The sequence below is a fragment of the Silene latifolia genome, chromosome 8 (genome assembly GCF_048544455.1).
Source record: "Silene latifolia isolate original U9 population chromosome 8, ASM4854445v1, whole genome shotgun sequence".
NCBI classification, from domain to species: Eukaryota; Viridiplantae; Streptophyta; class Magnoliopsida; order Caryophyllales; family Caryophyllaceae; genus Silene; species Silene latifolia.
The window spans coordinates 2,930,656-2,942,790 of record NC_133533.1 but is presented as its reverse complement, the minus strand read 5'-3'; the positions used below and the strand labels follow the sequence as shown (position 1 = coordinate 2,942,790).

The 12,135-nt window shown below is 35.4% G+C and overlaps 2 protein-coding genes across 2 annotated transcripts; one reads left to right on the top strand and one right to left on the bottom strand.

The window, feature by feature from the left end:
- The first annotated feature begins 2,344 nt into the window (after nt 1-2,344).
- LOC141596022 (uncharacterized) lies at nt 2,345-6,873 on the top strand. The gene is made up of 5 exons (XM_074416018.1): nt 2,345-2,532; nt 3,723-5,064; nt 5,762-6,025; nt 6,121-6,276; nt 6,533-6,873. The coding sequence occupies exons 1-5, from the start codon at nt 2,525-2,527 to the stop codon at nt 6,650-6,652; spliced, it is 1,890 nt and encodes a 629-aa protein (XP_074272119.1). The 5' UTR covers nt 2,345-2,524; the 3' UTR covers nt 6,653-6,873.
- An 89-nt stretch (nt 6,874-6,962) lies between these two features.
- Nucleotides 6,963-11,607, bottom strand: LOC141596023 (UDP-glycosyltransferase 86A1-like). The gene is made up of 2 exons (XM_074416019.1): nt 10,972-11,607; nt 6,963-8,055 (listed from the first exon to the last, which is right to left on the bottom strand). Exons 1-2 carry the CDS (start codon nt 11,480-11,482, stop codon nt 7,130-7,132), a joined length of 1,437 nt encoding a protein of 478 aa, XP_074272120.1. The 5' UTR covers nt 11,483-11,607; the 3' UTR covers nt 6,963-7,129.
- Between the last annotated feature and the right edge of the window lie 528 nt (nt 11,608-12,135).

The following is a 12,135-nucleotide window of genomic DNA, read 5'->3' as shown; positions in this document are numbered from 1 at the left end:
AATAATCATAAGTTATGAGTTGTGATCACCTTTTTGAAGATTTTGGACTCAGTCTTTTTCTTTGCCTTGGCTTTTTATTTCAAAGGACGGCATAAAAAAAAGATCAATTATTGTTTTCTTAGCTTTATTCCAAAGACTCTAAAAAGATGAAACATAACTTTTATTTACGTCTCTAAGAAAGACTCGATAGGACAAGTTATTACTTATTACGTTTGAATTTACTTTTGTTATGTATGTTTAGAATTTTAGAATATGTTTTAAAATATAAAATTATGTATTGAACAACAGTATTTATGTAACACAGACCTATCTAATTTAATCATGCTTAAAAGGTGAGTAACCATTATTCTCAACACATGGATTGTTGTAATTGTAATTTTGTGTAGATAACCTAGTTTTTTTAAATGATAATAGTGTGTCATCGATATAATATAACAGGTTATTAAAAATATTATATACTCGTTATCAAGTAATCTAATTGAAGATTATTGTTATTGTGCTTGTTTTATGTAAAATATAGTCTTACACAACATATATATTTAGAGCTAGCATCTTGAAATATTATATGAATCCAATCCCCTATTTACTAAATGAATAGGCGAAACTATAAATTTTCCCGCCTAAACATATTTCCTAAAATAAAGTTTGTTATTTTTAGCATATTCTATAAGTATGGTGGGTTATAATACACATAATCTTTCAAACTTATATATTTATGTCATTTAGTATTTTACATCATACACAAAATTATCTCCAATCTTTTTGTGATATAAAAAGGAATTCTATTTTTTTTGTTTAAAGAATCATACGAAAAAAATTCATTAATTTTCTATGATAAAAAGTTGCGGCTAAAGATATATTATCAGTAAAATTTTATAAAATAACATCATTAATCTCTCGATAATAGGAAAAACTTTCATTGAAATACTCATTTCATGATTAATACGATTTTGACTTTGATTTTTCAAATCAAAATATAACGATGTGAAATGTAAAAAAAAAAGATTAGTTAATTTAAATTTCATAAATATAATACACTTAAAAAATTAAAACTCCATAAATTGCACGGGAGCTAAACTAGTTCTAATTAAGTTAATGGTTGTACTGTTGTACATATATAGGAACCTAGTTAAGTAACTGGGTTGATAGTCTTGACATAAATATTAACACAACTTTTTAGGTTTGTTTAGGGTTGAGATTTATCATGGATATAACTCAGAGTTTTACTTCATAATAAATTTTTTTTTTTTTTTTTTTTTTTTGAATAATTTTTTGGTAATTTTGAATCAAGTTAGGACCTTTTCTTTGAAACTTAAAACTACGAGACCTAAATTAAATTTGTAAACCCAAACCGAACCGAACTGAAACGAAAAACAAAAACAAACTTAATTGAATTTAAATTGAATTTATAAAGCTCATAAATCGAGTTTATCAAGCTAGGTCAATGGGATTAACAACCATTTATACGAACTAAATAGTTGTAATTCAACATCTTACATTAAACGAAATAAAGAAGTCATTTTATCTTACGGTAAAAACAAATAGATTTCATTTTGATTAAGATACATAATAATCAATCAATTTAAATAATTAAGACATTTCATAATCGAGTGTGTAAATTCATTCAAAATACCAATCTGATAATAATTCACGAACTGAAACGAAAAACAAAAACAAACTTAATTGAATTTAAATTGAATTTATAAAGCTCATAAATCGAGTTTATCAAGCTAGGTCAATGGGATTAACAACCATTTATTTTTTTTGGTGTAAACAATCCGGTTTAATCCGGATTCGAGCCGGGTAGGACCACTAGGACGGTAAAGCCCTCCCTCGTGAGTTTTAACACTGCTGCATTCCCAGGGGTCGAACACGAGACCTCTGGTTAAGCTAGAACAACCCCTTGCCAGTTGATCTAAGTGCTCATGGGTATTAACAACCATTTATACGAACTAAATAGTCGTAATTCAACATCTTACATTAAACGAAATAAAGAAGTCAATTTATCTTACGGTAAAAACAAATAGATTTCATTTTGATTAAGATACATAATTATCAATCAATTTAAATAATTAAGACATTTCATAATCGAGTCTGTAAATTCATTCAAAATATAAATCTGATAATAATCCGACTCGTTTACCAACTCTAATTTTTCCAAAAAAAAAAAATTTATCCTCTAAATAATTGGTTGATTTTGATGGGCTATGATTCTAGGTCCAAAAAAAAACTTGGCCAACAATCCAATTTAATTTCTAACCCAATTTTATGGGCCAATCCAAAAAAAACAAAATAAAAATTGGGCTTATTCTTCAAGAAATTTCCCCAATAATTCCTAATTTCTTATAGCTTGCCTAATGCAAAAGAAAACAATTCATTTTCTCTCCTATTCTTGTGTTTTCATGGTAATTCGTACGGAGTATGTCAATTGAAGCTCCAAAGCTTGAGCTCTGTCGTTTTGATGCTCCAAAACACATTATATTACTTCCCTTAGTGTTCATCTTCCATTGAAATCATTCCTTCAATGTCAAGGTTTGTTCTTTAATCATCATACCCAATAATTAATTTCTGTTTTTTTTTTTTTTTTTTTAATGTTTTTTTTTTGTTCGTATTTTGCGTTTTTATGATGTGGGTATTGATAAAGTTTGAATCTTTTTGGTGGGATTTGTTGTTTGAGATTAATTGGAGATATTGAATTTAAATTGGGGTTCAAAAAATTGAGGGATTTTGTTAGGGTGATGTACATTGTTTAGATTTTACAATGTTTTTGGTTGTATTTTGTATATAAAGTGGCGGAACCAGGATTTGAACTTAGCGAGTTAGCGCAATACATTTCCGGAGGAGTGAATGGTTAATAGTATAAAAGTTAAAACTCGGAAAAAAAATCGAAACTTTTAACTAAAAACTTCGAAATTTTCATCTTCTAGCGAGGGCGAGCGCTCCTGCTAGCTCCCTAGCTCCACATTTGACTATATGGGTGGTTTTGTGTTTCTATAGATAGCTCTGAGGTGATAACTTTTGTGATACAAGTTTTAAGAGGGCTTTTAGGATTTTAGGTTAATTTGAATGCTGAAAGTTTGAATTTATCATGTTTTTCAATGTTTTGAGCTGATTAAGACATGAAGTATGTGATTACGCTTTCGAAAAAGTTTAGGTTTAAGTGTAAGGAATAAGTTGATGTACATTGTTTATATTGTACTCCCTCCGTCCCGATCAATTGTTGTCCTTTGGTTTTGGCACAAAGACCAAGGAAAGAGGAGGGGGCCAATTATAAGATGACAAGTGGACCAAATTTAGTGTGAAAGATCAAATTGCTCATCAAAGGCAATCCTAAATTAGAAAGGACAATAATTGAATGTGACGCCTAAAATGGAATAGGACAATAAATGACCGGGACGGAGAGTACAATGTTTGTGGTTGTATTTTGTTTATGACATAAATTGTTTCTCAAGTTTTAAGATTGTCTTCCGGTTCATTTGAATGCTTAAAGTTTGAATTTTTATCATACTTTTCAATATTTTGAGGCTTTGAGCTGATTAAGACATTGTGTGTGTGATTATGCTTTCGAGAAATTTTAGGTTTGAGTGTATGGAATAAGTTGGGTTATATCATATGTTTGCGGGTTTTGAGCTGATAAAATTGTGATGCATATCTTGGACTGTTGGACATGATTGTTGTGGACTGTGGTAATACTCATGGAAGAGAACATTTGTGAATTGCAGTCTGTTCTTGCTTGGCAATCTAAGAAAAGCTGCTAATTTGATATTAAAAGGCCGGGATAGCAGCTGTATAGGATTAAGAACTTATACGACATATCCGGTTGTCAGGCAACCTGTACCTAAATACAGACTATATATACAATTCAGGCTAAATAATGGGGGAAGCACTCGAGTTGGTCTCTTTAAACATCTTGAATGTCGTTACAAAAGTGTCTTTGCGAGGAACTATTCAATTATGCATAGAAGTAACACTATGTCTATGACACATCATGCTCGAAAAGCTTGGGAAAGGCTTGTGAAGATCCGATCTTCCCATAAATTAGCATTACCGTTGATAAGTATTGCTCGAGCATTCAGCATTGCCTCCACGAAATCTCACATTTTGTTACCGGGCATTTGTGCTTTGGTTTATGGGGAAGTAGCTCGACCCAAAAAAGCATTTGCTGAGTCAGACTATGTGCCCCCAAGGAATGCTGTTTATAACCACGCACAAGATGGGCGTGCCTTTGTAAGCAGGTTGCTTTCCGATGTAGTTGAGGCTCTTATTTTGTTGAAAAGAGCGGTTTGTCTGGCAGTTTTATTCTCACCTTGCGTAGCCATGGCTCCATTTGCAGATAGTTTTGGACCTCAGTATAGGACTCTTTGGCTTCGGGTTTTACGTGGTACCCTTGAAAAAGCAGGCCCAGCATTTATTAAGTGGGGTCAGTGGGCAGCGACTCGACCTGATCTATTTCCAACGGATTTGTGTACTGAACTTTCTAAGCTTCACTCTAAAGCTCCAGAGCACAGTTTCGCTTACACAAAACGCACTGTGGAGCAAGCCTTTGGTCGTAAGCTGACTGACATTTTTGAGAGATTTGAGGAAAACCCTGTTGCTTCAGGGAGTATTGCACAGGTTCATCGAGCAGTTGTGCGACATCGATATCCCCGTGAAACTATTAAACCCATTGAAGTTGCAGTAAAGGTTAGACATCCAGGAGTTGGTGAATCAATCAGGAGGGACTTTGCTATAATAAATGCAATTGCAAAAGTTTCAACATTTATTCCTGCATTGAAATGGTTGAGACTAGATGAAAGTGTCCAGCAATTTTCCGTTTTCATGTTGTCTCAAGTTGACCTAGCCAGGGAAGCGGCTCATTTGAATCGTTTTATACATAATTTTCGGAGATGGAGGGATGTTTCTTTCCCAAAGCCTCTTTACCCGCTTGTGCATCCTGCAGTTTTGGTTGAAACTTTTGAGGAAGGGGACAGTGTAACACACTATGTCGATGGTCTTGATGTGAATGAACGCTTTAAAACTGCACTTGCGCACCTTGGCACTCATGCTCTTCTCAAGATGCTCCTTGTAAGTAATTTATGCTTCATTACTGTTCTTTTTTTATACTCGTTCTTTCTTAGTTTTTATGCTGTCAGTGGTTTCATTAAGGTCGCCTAATAGGATTTCTAGGGCTGGCACCGGTCCAAAACCGGACAGGTCCAGACTGGAACCGGAATCGTCAAAAATCTCGGACCGGAACCGGACCGGATTATAAAAATTCCGGACCGAGACCGGACCTGAAAAATTCCGGTCCAAGACCGGACCGGTTGGAACGGAATTAATTTTACATACCCACCATTTCAAATTCCGGTCCATAAATTCGGACCGGTTGGACCGGATTAAGTAGGCCTTCAATATAATTTAATTAATATATTAAGGAAACAAATAAACTAAAAATAATTCCGGTCTTTTCGGTCCGAACCGAAAAATTCCGGTCCAAGACCGGACCGGAAACCGGAATCTTAAAAAATGGTGGATCAGGACCGGACCAGAATTTTTAATTCCGGTCCGGGTCCGGTAGATTCCGGTCCGAACCAGTCCATTTTTCCGGTACGGACCGAATGTTGCCCACCCCTAAATAGTAAATAGAATATGAATTCGTAAAATCTACAGTAATTCACAATACACACTTACCAGAGTTCTGATTACGCTTGACACCACCACCTGTTTTCAGTTATCCATGATTCCATGGAAGGTCTGAAATCCTGTCTTTTACGGTTTTCAGGTAGATAACTTTATCCATGCAGACATGCATCCCGGGAATATTCTTGTCCGAATGAAACACGGCAAAAGGAAATTAAGCTCGAAATCAAAGCCACATGTCATCTTCATTGATGTAGGAATGACTGCTGAGCTGGCAAAGACTGATCGTGTAACCTTGCTGGATTTCTTCAAGGCTGTTGCTCGCCGTGATGGACATACTGTAGCTGAGTGCACTCTCCAAATGTCTAAGAAACAGAATTGCCCTAATCCACAGGCCTTCATTCAGGTTTGGTGAATGTAATTGCTGGAGCCCTTGGGGCACTAGGGTAATGTTGTATCGCAGTGCGTTGTATTGAACTTAAGTTTGTAAGTAACGTGCAGGAGGTTAAAAAATCTTTCGATTTCTGGGCAACTCAAGAAGGGGACTTGGTTCATCCTGCAGATGCTATGCAACAGTTATTGGAGCAAGTTAGACGTCACAAGGTGAACATTGACGGCAATGTATGCACTGTAATCGTTACAACCCTCGTCCTTGAGGTAACTCCTTGAAAACATCGTCCATTCGTTTACTTTTAACTAAAATATACAAGAAATAAGTATGAAAACGTAATTTTAAATTTAATTTTTTGCTTATACGTCAGAAACATGTTTTCTTTCTTGTTTCGGGATGTGAAAAAAAAATAGTCTTATATAAGACGATCTTATACATGAAGCCAACCCAAATATTTATGTATTATTTCATTCAATCATATGATTCATATGTTGGTTTCACCGAGGTTTTATGAAATTGCAGGGTTGGCAGCGGAAGCTTGATCCAGACTACAATGTGATGAAAACGCTACAAACAATGTTACTCAAAGCCGATTTGGCTCAATCGCTTTCATATACAATCGAACATCTAATGGCACCATAGAAATCTACTCAAATTTTGCTGAAAAATACTAATCTTTAGGTTAACTTCCTCACTTTTAACCCTAGAATCGCTAATTTACGTAATTTTGGTGTGTATAGTCTCGTATTCTTTGTATACATCGATATTCCTTCTAGTTTTTTTTTTATTCTCATCGCCTCATTTATTTATTTACCTTTTTCATCTTGAAGATGCAATACATTTTGCTACCGACATTTTAACCATCCTCGAGTATTATTTATTAATCGCCGAGTTATGGATTTCGTTAATTCTTGTTCTTGAAACAATTTTTCATAGAACTATCTACAACAGGTTGGTAGCTATTCTACGAGCAAAATATTATTGAACTTGAGTTCGTTATACAATTTCTTAACCATAAAACTAATAGTAGCGCCTTTAAATCTCTCGTGATTCAAACAAGAAAACACGGTCATAGTCATACAAGTCGTAACCATAATCGACACACAAATTTGTAGTTCTCTAGCAATCGAATGATAAACTTAATTTCTTCTCAACACCGATTTTCAAATCCTTAATGAAATCATCAAAATTTTGCTCGGACGATCCATCAATTGTTACGGCTTTCTCCAATATTTGCTTGGCATCCTTAATATTTTTCTTAAGCCTAGCACCCATCGACTCTCGCATTAGGAGTTCGATCTTTTGTGATACTTCCTCCTTTTTAACCGGTTTCTCGTCACATAAATAGTACCCGACCTTCCAATCATCGACAATTAGTTTCCGATTTGTAAATTGATCGGTTAATAACGGAAAACAAAGTAACGGTACTCCGTGCCATACACTTTCAATAGTCGAGTTCCAACCACAATGCGTCAGAAACCCTCCTATAGCCGGATGAGACAAGACCGTAAGTTGATTAGTCCACATAACTATAATCGCTCGATCACGAACCTCGTTCTTGAACTCAAGTGGTAATGGATCCGGGTCATCGGAGCTCACCATATCGGGTCGGATCACCCAAAGAAAATTCACACCACTTAATTTAATCCCATTAGCAATTTCCACAAGCTCATCTTTGCTAATATGAGCATAACTTCCAAAGGAAACATACAAAACTGACCCATTGGGCTTAGTGTCTAGCCATTGGGTACAATCCGATTCGGCCCATAAGCTCGTGGCCACGGGCCGTTTAGTGACCCCACGTGGAAATAACGGCCCAATTGTGTAAAATGGGATTTTAGCCTGGATGGCTTTAGTCGTGTCAGGTTCGAGTTCCTGGACTGTATTGCTTAGTATAAAATCAGCTTGACTAAAATCATCAATTGCACCAAATATAGATTGGTGAGATATACTTGTCATATCGTCTTCTTGTAAATACGACATTAGATCCGTCGTTTTCAACGATTTTACTCCCGGTATGTAATCGATTATGTCCCTTCGTGTACCTGTGTTATACATTGTAAGACGGTGTTTTAATCTATAAAAATATGTATATTAAAGGATTGTTTTATACTGTAAGACGATTTTATTCTATAATCTGTATTGTCAAAAATAATTATTGACCCACTGAGACAACAATTAGTAGATTATACAACCAGTTGTATACGGTTGTATGGTGTAGAATCCGAGCTGTGTACTAAAGTTTTCGAGTTTTATTAAAAAGAATCTGAGCTATACTTTAAAGTTTTTGAATTCACACACTTAAACATAAAAAAATAAACTCTTACAAAACTCGATAAAATTGCATATAAGCTCGGATTAATGTATATGGTTGTACAATGCTTATTATACAACCAGTTGTATAGTAATATTTGTGCTGAGACAATGTATTGAGACATTGTGCATTTATGCGCATCTTGCTTTTGGATCAACTATCAAGAATCGTTTTTTAAAATAATGTTGAAAAATAAAATATTTATCATTTTGGGTCGGAAATAAAAATATTTATCAATTTGGGGTCCAACTAGGATTGGACAATCCCAAACCAAACCCAATTTGTACTCCTCATTTCACACCCCAATTCATATTCCGTCACCAGTCACCACAACTCCTCTCATCACACCACGTCACCCACAACTGCTCACCCAGTCACCCCACCACGTCACCCACAACTTCTCACCCTCCGCTGGTCCGACGGGTCCGACCTTTGTACCCTCTCCTCCCACGTCACCTTCTTCACCTTCTCTTTATCTCCAATTCATCTCTTTGCCTCCTTCCAAACCCGCCACGGCAAAACGTCGTCGTCCTCTGAAGCTCGGTCACGTGTGGCGCGTGTGGGTCCTGCGGTTAGATGGTAAAGGTGGGGTCAATAAGTGGGGGTGTAGGTGGCGGATTGGAGGAGGTCAGGTCGTGTGGAGTGGACTCGTGGTTGTGGTGGTTCAAACTCGGTTGCGGCGTGCGAAGGAGATGGAGATGAAAAACCGTGCGGTGGTCGCCACGGTGGTTGATTTATGACTTGCCTAGTGTCGGGCAAATGGTGTGACAGAGCAGGTGGCGCTGCTCATGGTGGGAGGAAAAGTGACCAGAAAGTTATGAATAGGGTTGGGCTTAAAATGAGAAATAGGTTTGTCTTTTGGTTTGGGATTGTCCAAACCTAGTTGGACCTCAATTTGACAAATATTTTTGTTTCCGACCCAAAATGATAAATATTTTATTTTTCAATATTATTTTAAAAAACGATTCATAATGCAATAGTTATTGTACTCGGTAAGAGTCTCTCATATTATGAGACGGTTAATTCCATAAAAACCACTCCTTTAATAATAGAAGTAGATGAGTTGTTTGTTATACAAAAGGATTTTTTACATGAATCGTCTTATTTTATAAGTTGTGTATAAGTGTATAACCTATTGACTATTATTTATAGGATCACAAAATCTCATTGAAGACGGACAATATCCGTCACAAGCTTGTGACGGATACCGTTTCCTCTCACAAAATACCCATTGAGAGGTGAGTGGGAAGCACATGGGGGTGCCCCACCTTATCCTCTCTCCCTTTTTGTGAGAGGTCTTCAGCTTGTGACGGGATTAGCCCGTCACAAGCAAGACGCTTTGTTATAGGATATACTCCTCCGTCTCAGTCAATTTTTATTACTTTTAGTACTTACCAATGTTCTCCGGCGTAAAAGAAAAACGTTAAATAACTATCAATTGGAACAGAAGAAGTATATACAAGTATTAACCACTAAGCTAAGAACTATACTTATTCAATTGGAAACCATCTAAACAATCACTCTTTTATATTTTTCTCTTTTTTCTATAAATGTGTAATGTACCCTTTCCAATCCACACCAATTGTTACATAGATCTACATTTTGTGAGGAGAAACGTAGGTTCAAGTTACCATTGGTGTAAATTGGAGGGAGTACATTACCATTGTTGTGGATCCATGTTACCGTTAGTGTGGATCGGAAGAAGTAGTTATTAATTGTATTTTCAATTTGATTGCTCTCAAAACAAGATTTATTTTAATCAATTCTTGCAAAATGCCAAGACTAGTTTTACTCCATATAATGTTTGCATAAAGATCTCTTATAAAGCAGTTTTATACATTATTGATCACCACCATATATTGTGAAACCGCCTTTTAATCAAGTCTTACAAACCTCCCTTTTAAAAAAATTCCGTCTCCCTAACTACAAATCCTAATTCCGCCACGGTATTCACACGCATTACTCGATACTCGATACAAAACAAATCAAAAATATAAATTATCAATTCAAATTATTGTAAAACCGCTTTTCAATCAAGTCTTATAAGACATTAAGACGCCCTTATAAAAAAATCCGTCTGTTTAACTTCAAATCCTAATTCCGCCACTGTATTTACCACACATTACTCGATACTCAATAAAAAACAAACCGAAAATATAAATTATCAATTCTAATTATTGTAAAACCGCTTTTCAATCAAGTCTTATAAGACATTAAGACGCCCTTATAAAAAATCCGTTTGTTTAATTTCAAATCCTAATTCAGCCACTGTATTTACACACATTACTCGATACTCATACAAAACAAACCGAAAATATAAATTATTAATTCGAATTATTGTAAAACCGCTTTTCAATCAAGTCTTATAAGACACCCTTTATAATTTTCCGTCTTCCTAAGTACAAATCCTGATTCCGCCACTGTATTTACACACATTACTCGATACTCGATACAAAACAAACCGAAAATATAAACTATCAATTCAAATTAATATAAAACCGCTTTTCAATCAAGTCTTATAAGACACCCTTTATAATTTCTCGTCTTCCTAACTACAAATCCTAATTCCGCCACTGTATTTACACACATTACTCGATACTCGATAAAAAACAAACCGAATATATAAACTATAAATTCGAATTAATACCTGGAGCAACATGAGCATTCTCCTTAAGCAAATGATAATGAAGATAAATATCAAGCACCAAAGCCGCCTCGGTCCATAACGACACGTAAAAAATCCCGTATTTTTTAGCAACATTCGAAGCCCAAACCGAATAACTATCCGCAACCAAACAACACGTAAACGGTTTCAATTTAACGACCTTAGCGACCGCGGCCTCAACATGGGCCGGGTACGTATGCATCATAGCCCCGATCCAATGATCCAAATTAAGAGACCTATCATATTCCAAAGGTAACCCATCCGACACGGTTACGTATTCAAAATCAGAAATTGACCCGTTGACCGCCCCCGAGAAAATGTGGGACGTGTCACGGGTCGGGTTAGACGAGATTATTTGTTTGTGAATCGATTCGGTATTTATAAAGGTTAATGAGAAGCCTTTTGAGGCTAGTTTTATGGCTAATTGGACCATTGGATTTACGTGCCCTTGTGTTGGGTATGCAACTAGAATTGCATGTGGTTTGTTCATCATTTTTTTTTTTGATTTTTAATTGATTTTTAAAATTTTTTGATTTTTTTGATGAAGAATGTTATTGGGGATTTTGTAACGTTATTTAGATGATTAATAGTATTGAAAGGATGGTGGGACAAATTTGAAATAAATGAAATTGCAAGTTGGTAGGTGTATATGGTATAAAGTCTCAAATCTTTATTTAAGACGGGTCTTGTCTGTCCTAAATATAAAACGGGTTTTATTGATAAACGGGGTAAAAAAATGTCTACAAAATGACAATAAACTCGTTTCATCTATGTATGAGGCTAGGTAGCACCAAAACGGACACTGACACGAACATGTGACACGACATCCCATAAAATTTAGGACACGGGACACGTAAATTTAATAAAATATATATTTTATAATTATAAACGTTCGATTTTGTTTTTATAAAATTATTTGATATTAAATTTAAATAAGTGAAGGTAAAACTTGCCCTTAATTATCACTCATTTTCATTTACCATCCAAACGCATCTTCTAATCTATCTCTTTTGACAACTCATTTCTCATTTAAAGAACATCATTCACTCCAAATGATGTCCAAATATAATGGACACGCGTCGGACACGTGCCCGAATAAATGTAGAAAGTTAGACACGGCTTTATAGGTGTCTGACACGTTTTGCC

Bases quoted from the DNA above. Each gene is read 5' to 3' on its own strand.
- LOC141596022 (XM_074416018.1), top strand. The intron at 5,065-5,761 runs GTAAGTAATTTA...TACGGTTTTCAG, and splicing joins CTCTTCTCAAGATGCTCCTT to GTAGATAACTTTATCCATGC. The intron at 6,277-6,532 runs GTAACTCCTTGA...ATGAAATTGCAG, and splicing joins TTACAACCCTCGTCCTTGAG to GGTTGGCAGCGGAAGCTTGA.
- LOC141596023 (XM_074416019.1), bottom strand. From the start codon at position 11,482: ATGATGAACAAACCACATGCAATTCTAGTTGCATACCCAACACAAGGG. The intron at 8,056-10,971 runs GTATTAATTCGA...TGTATAACACAG, and splicing joins GAATGCTCATGTTGCTCCAG to GTACACGAAGGGACATAATC.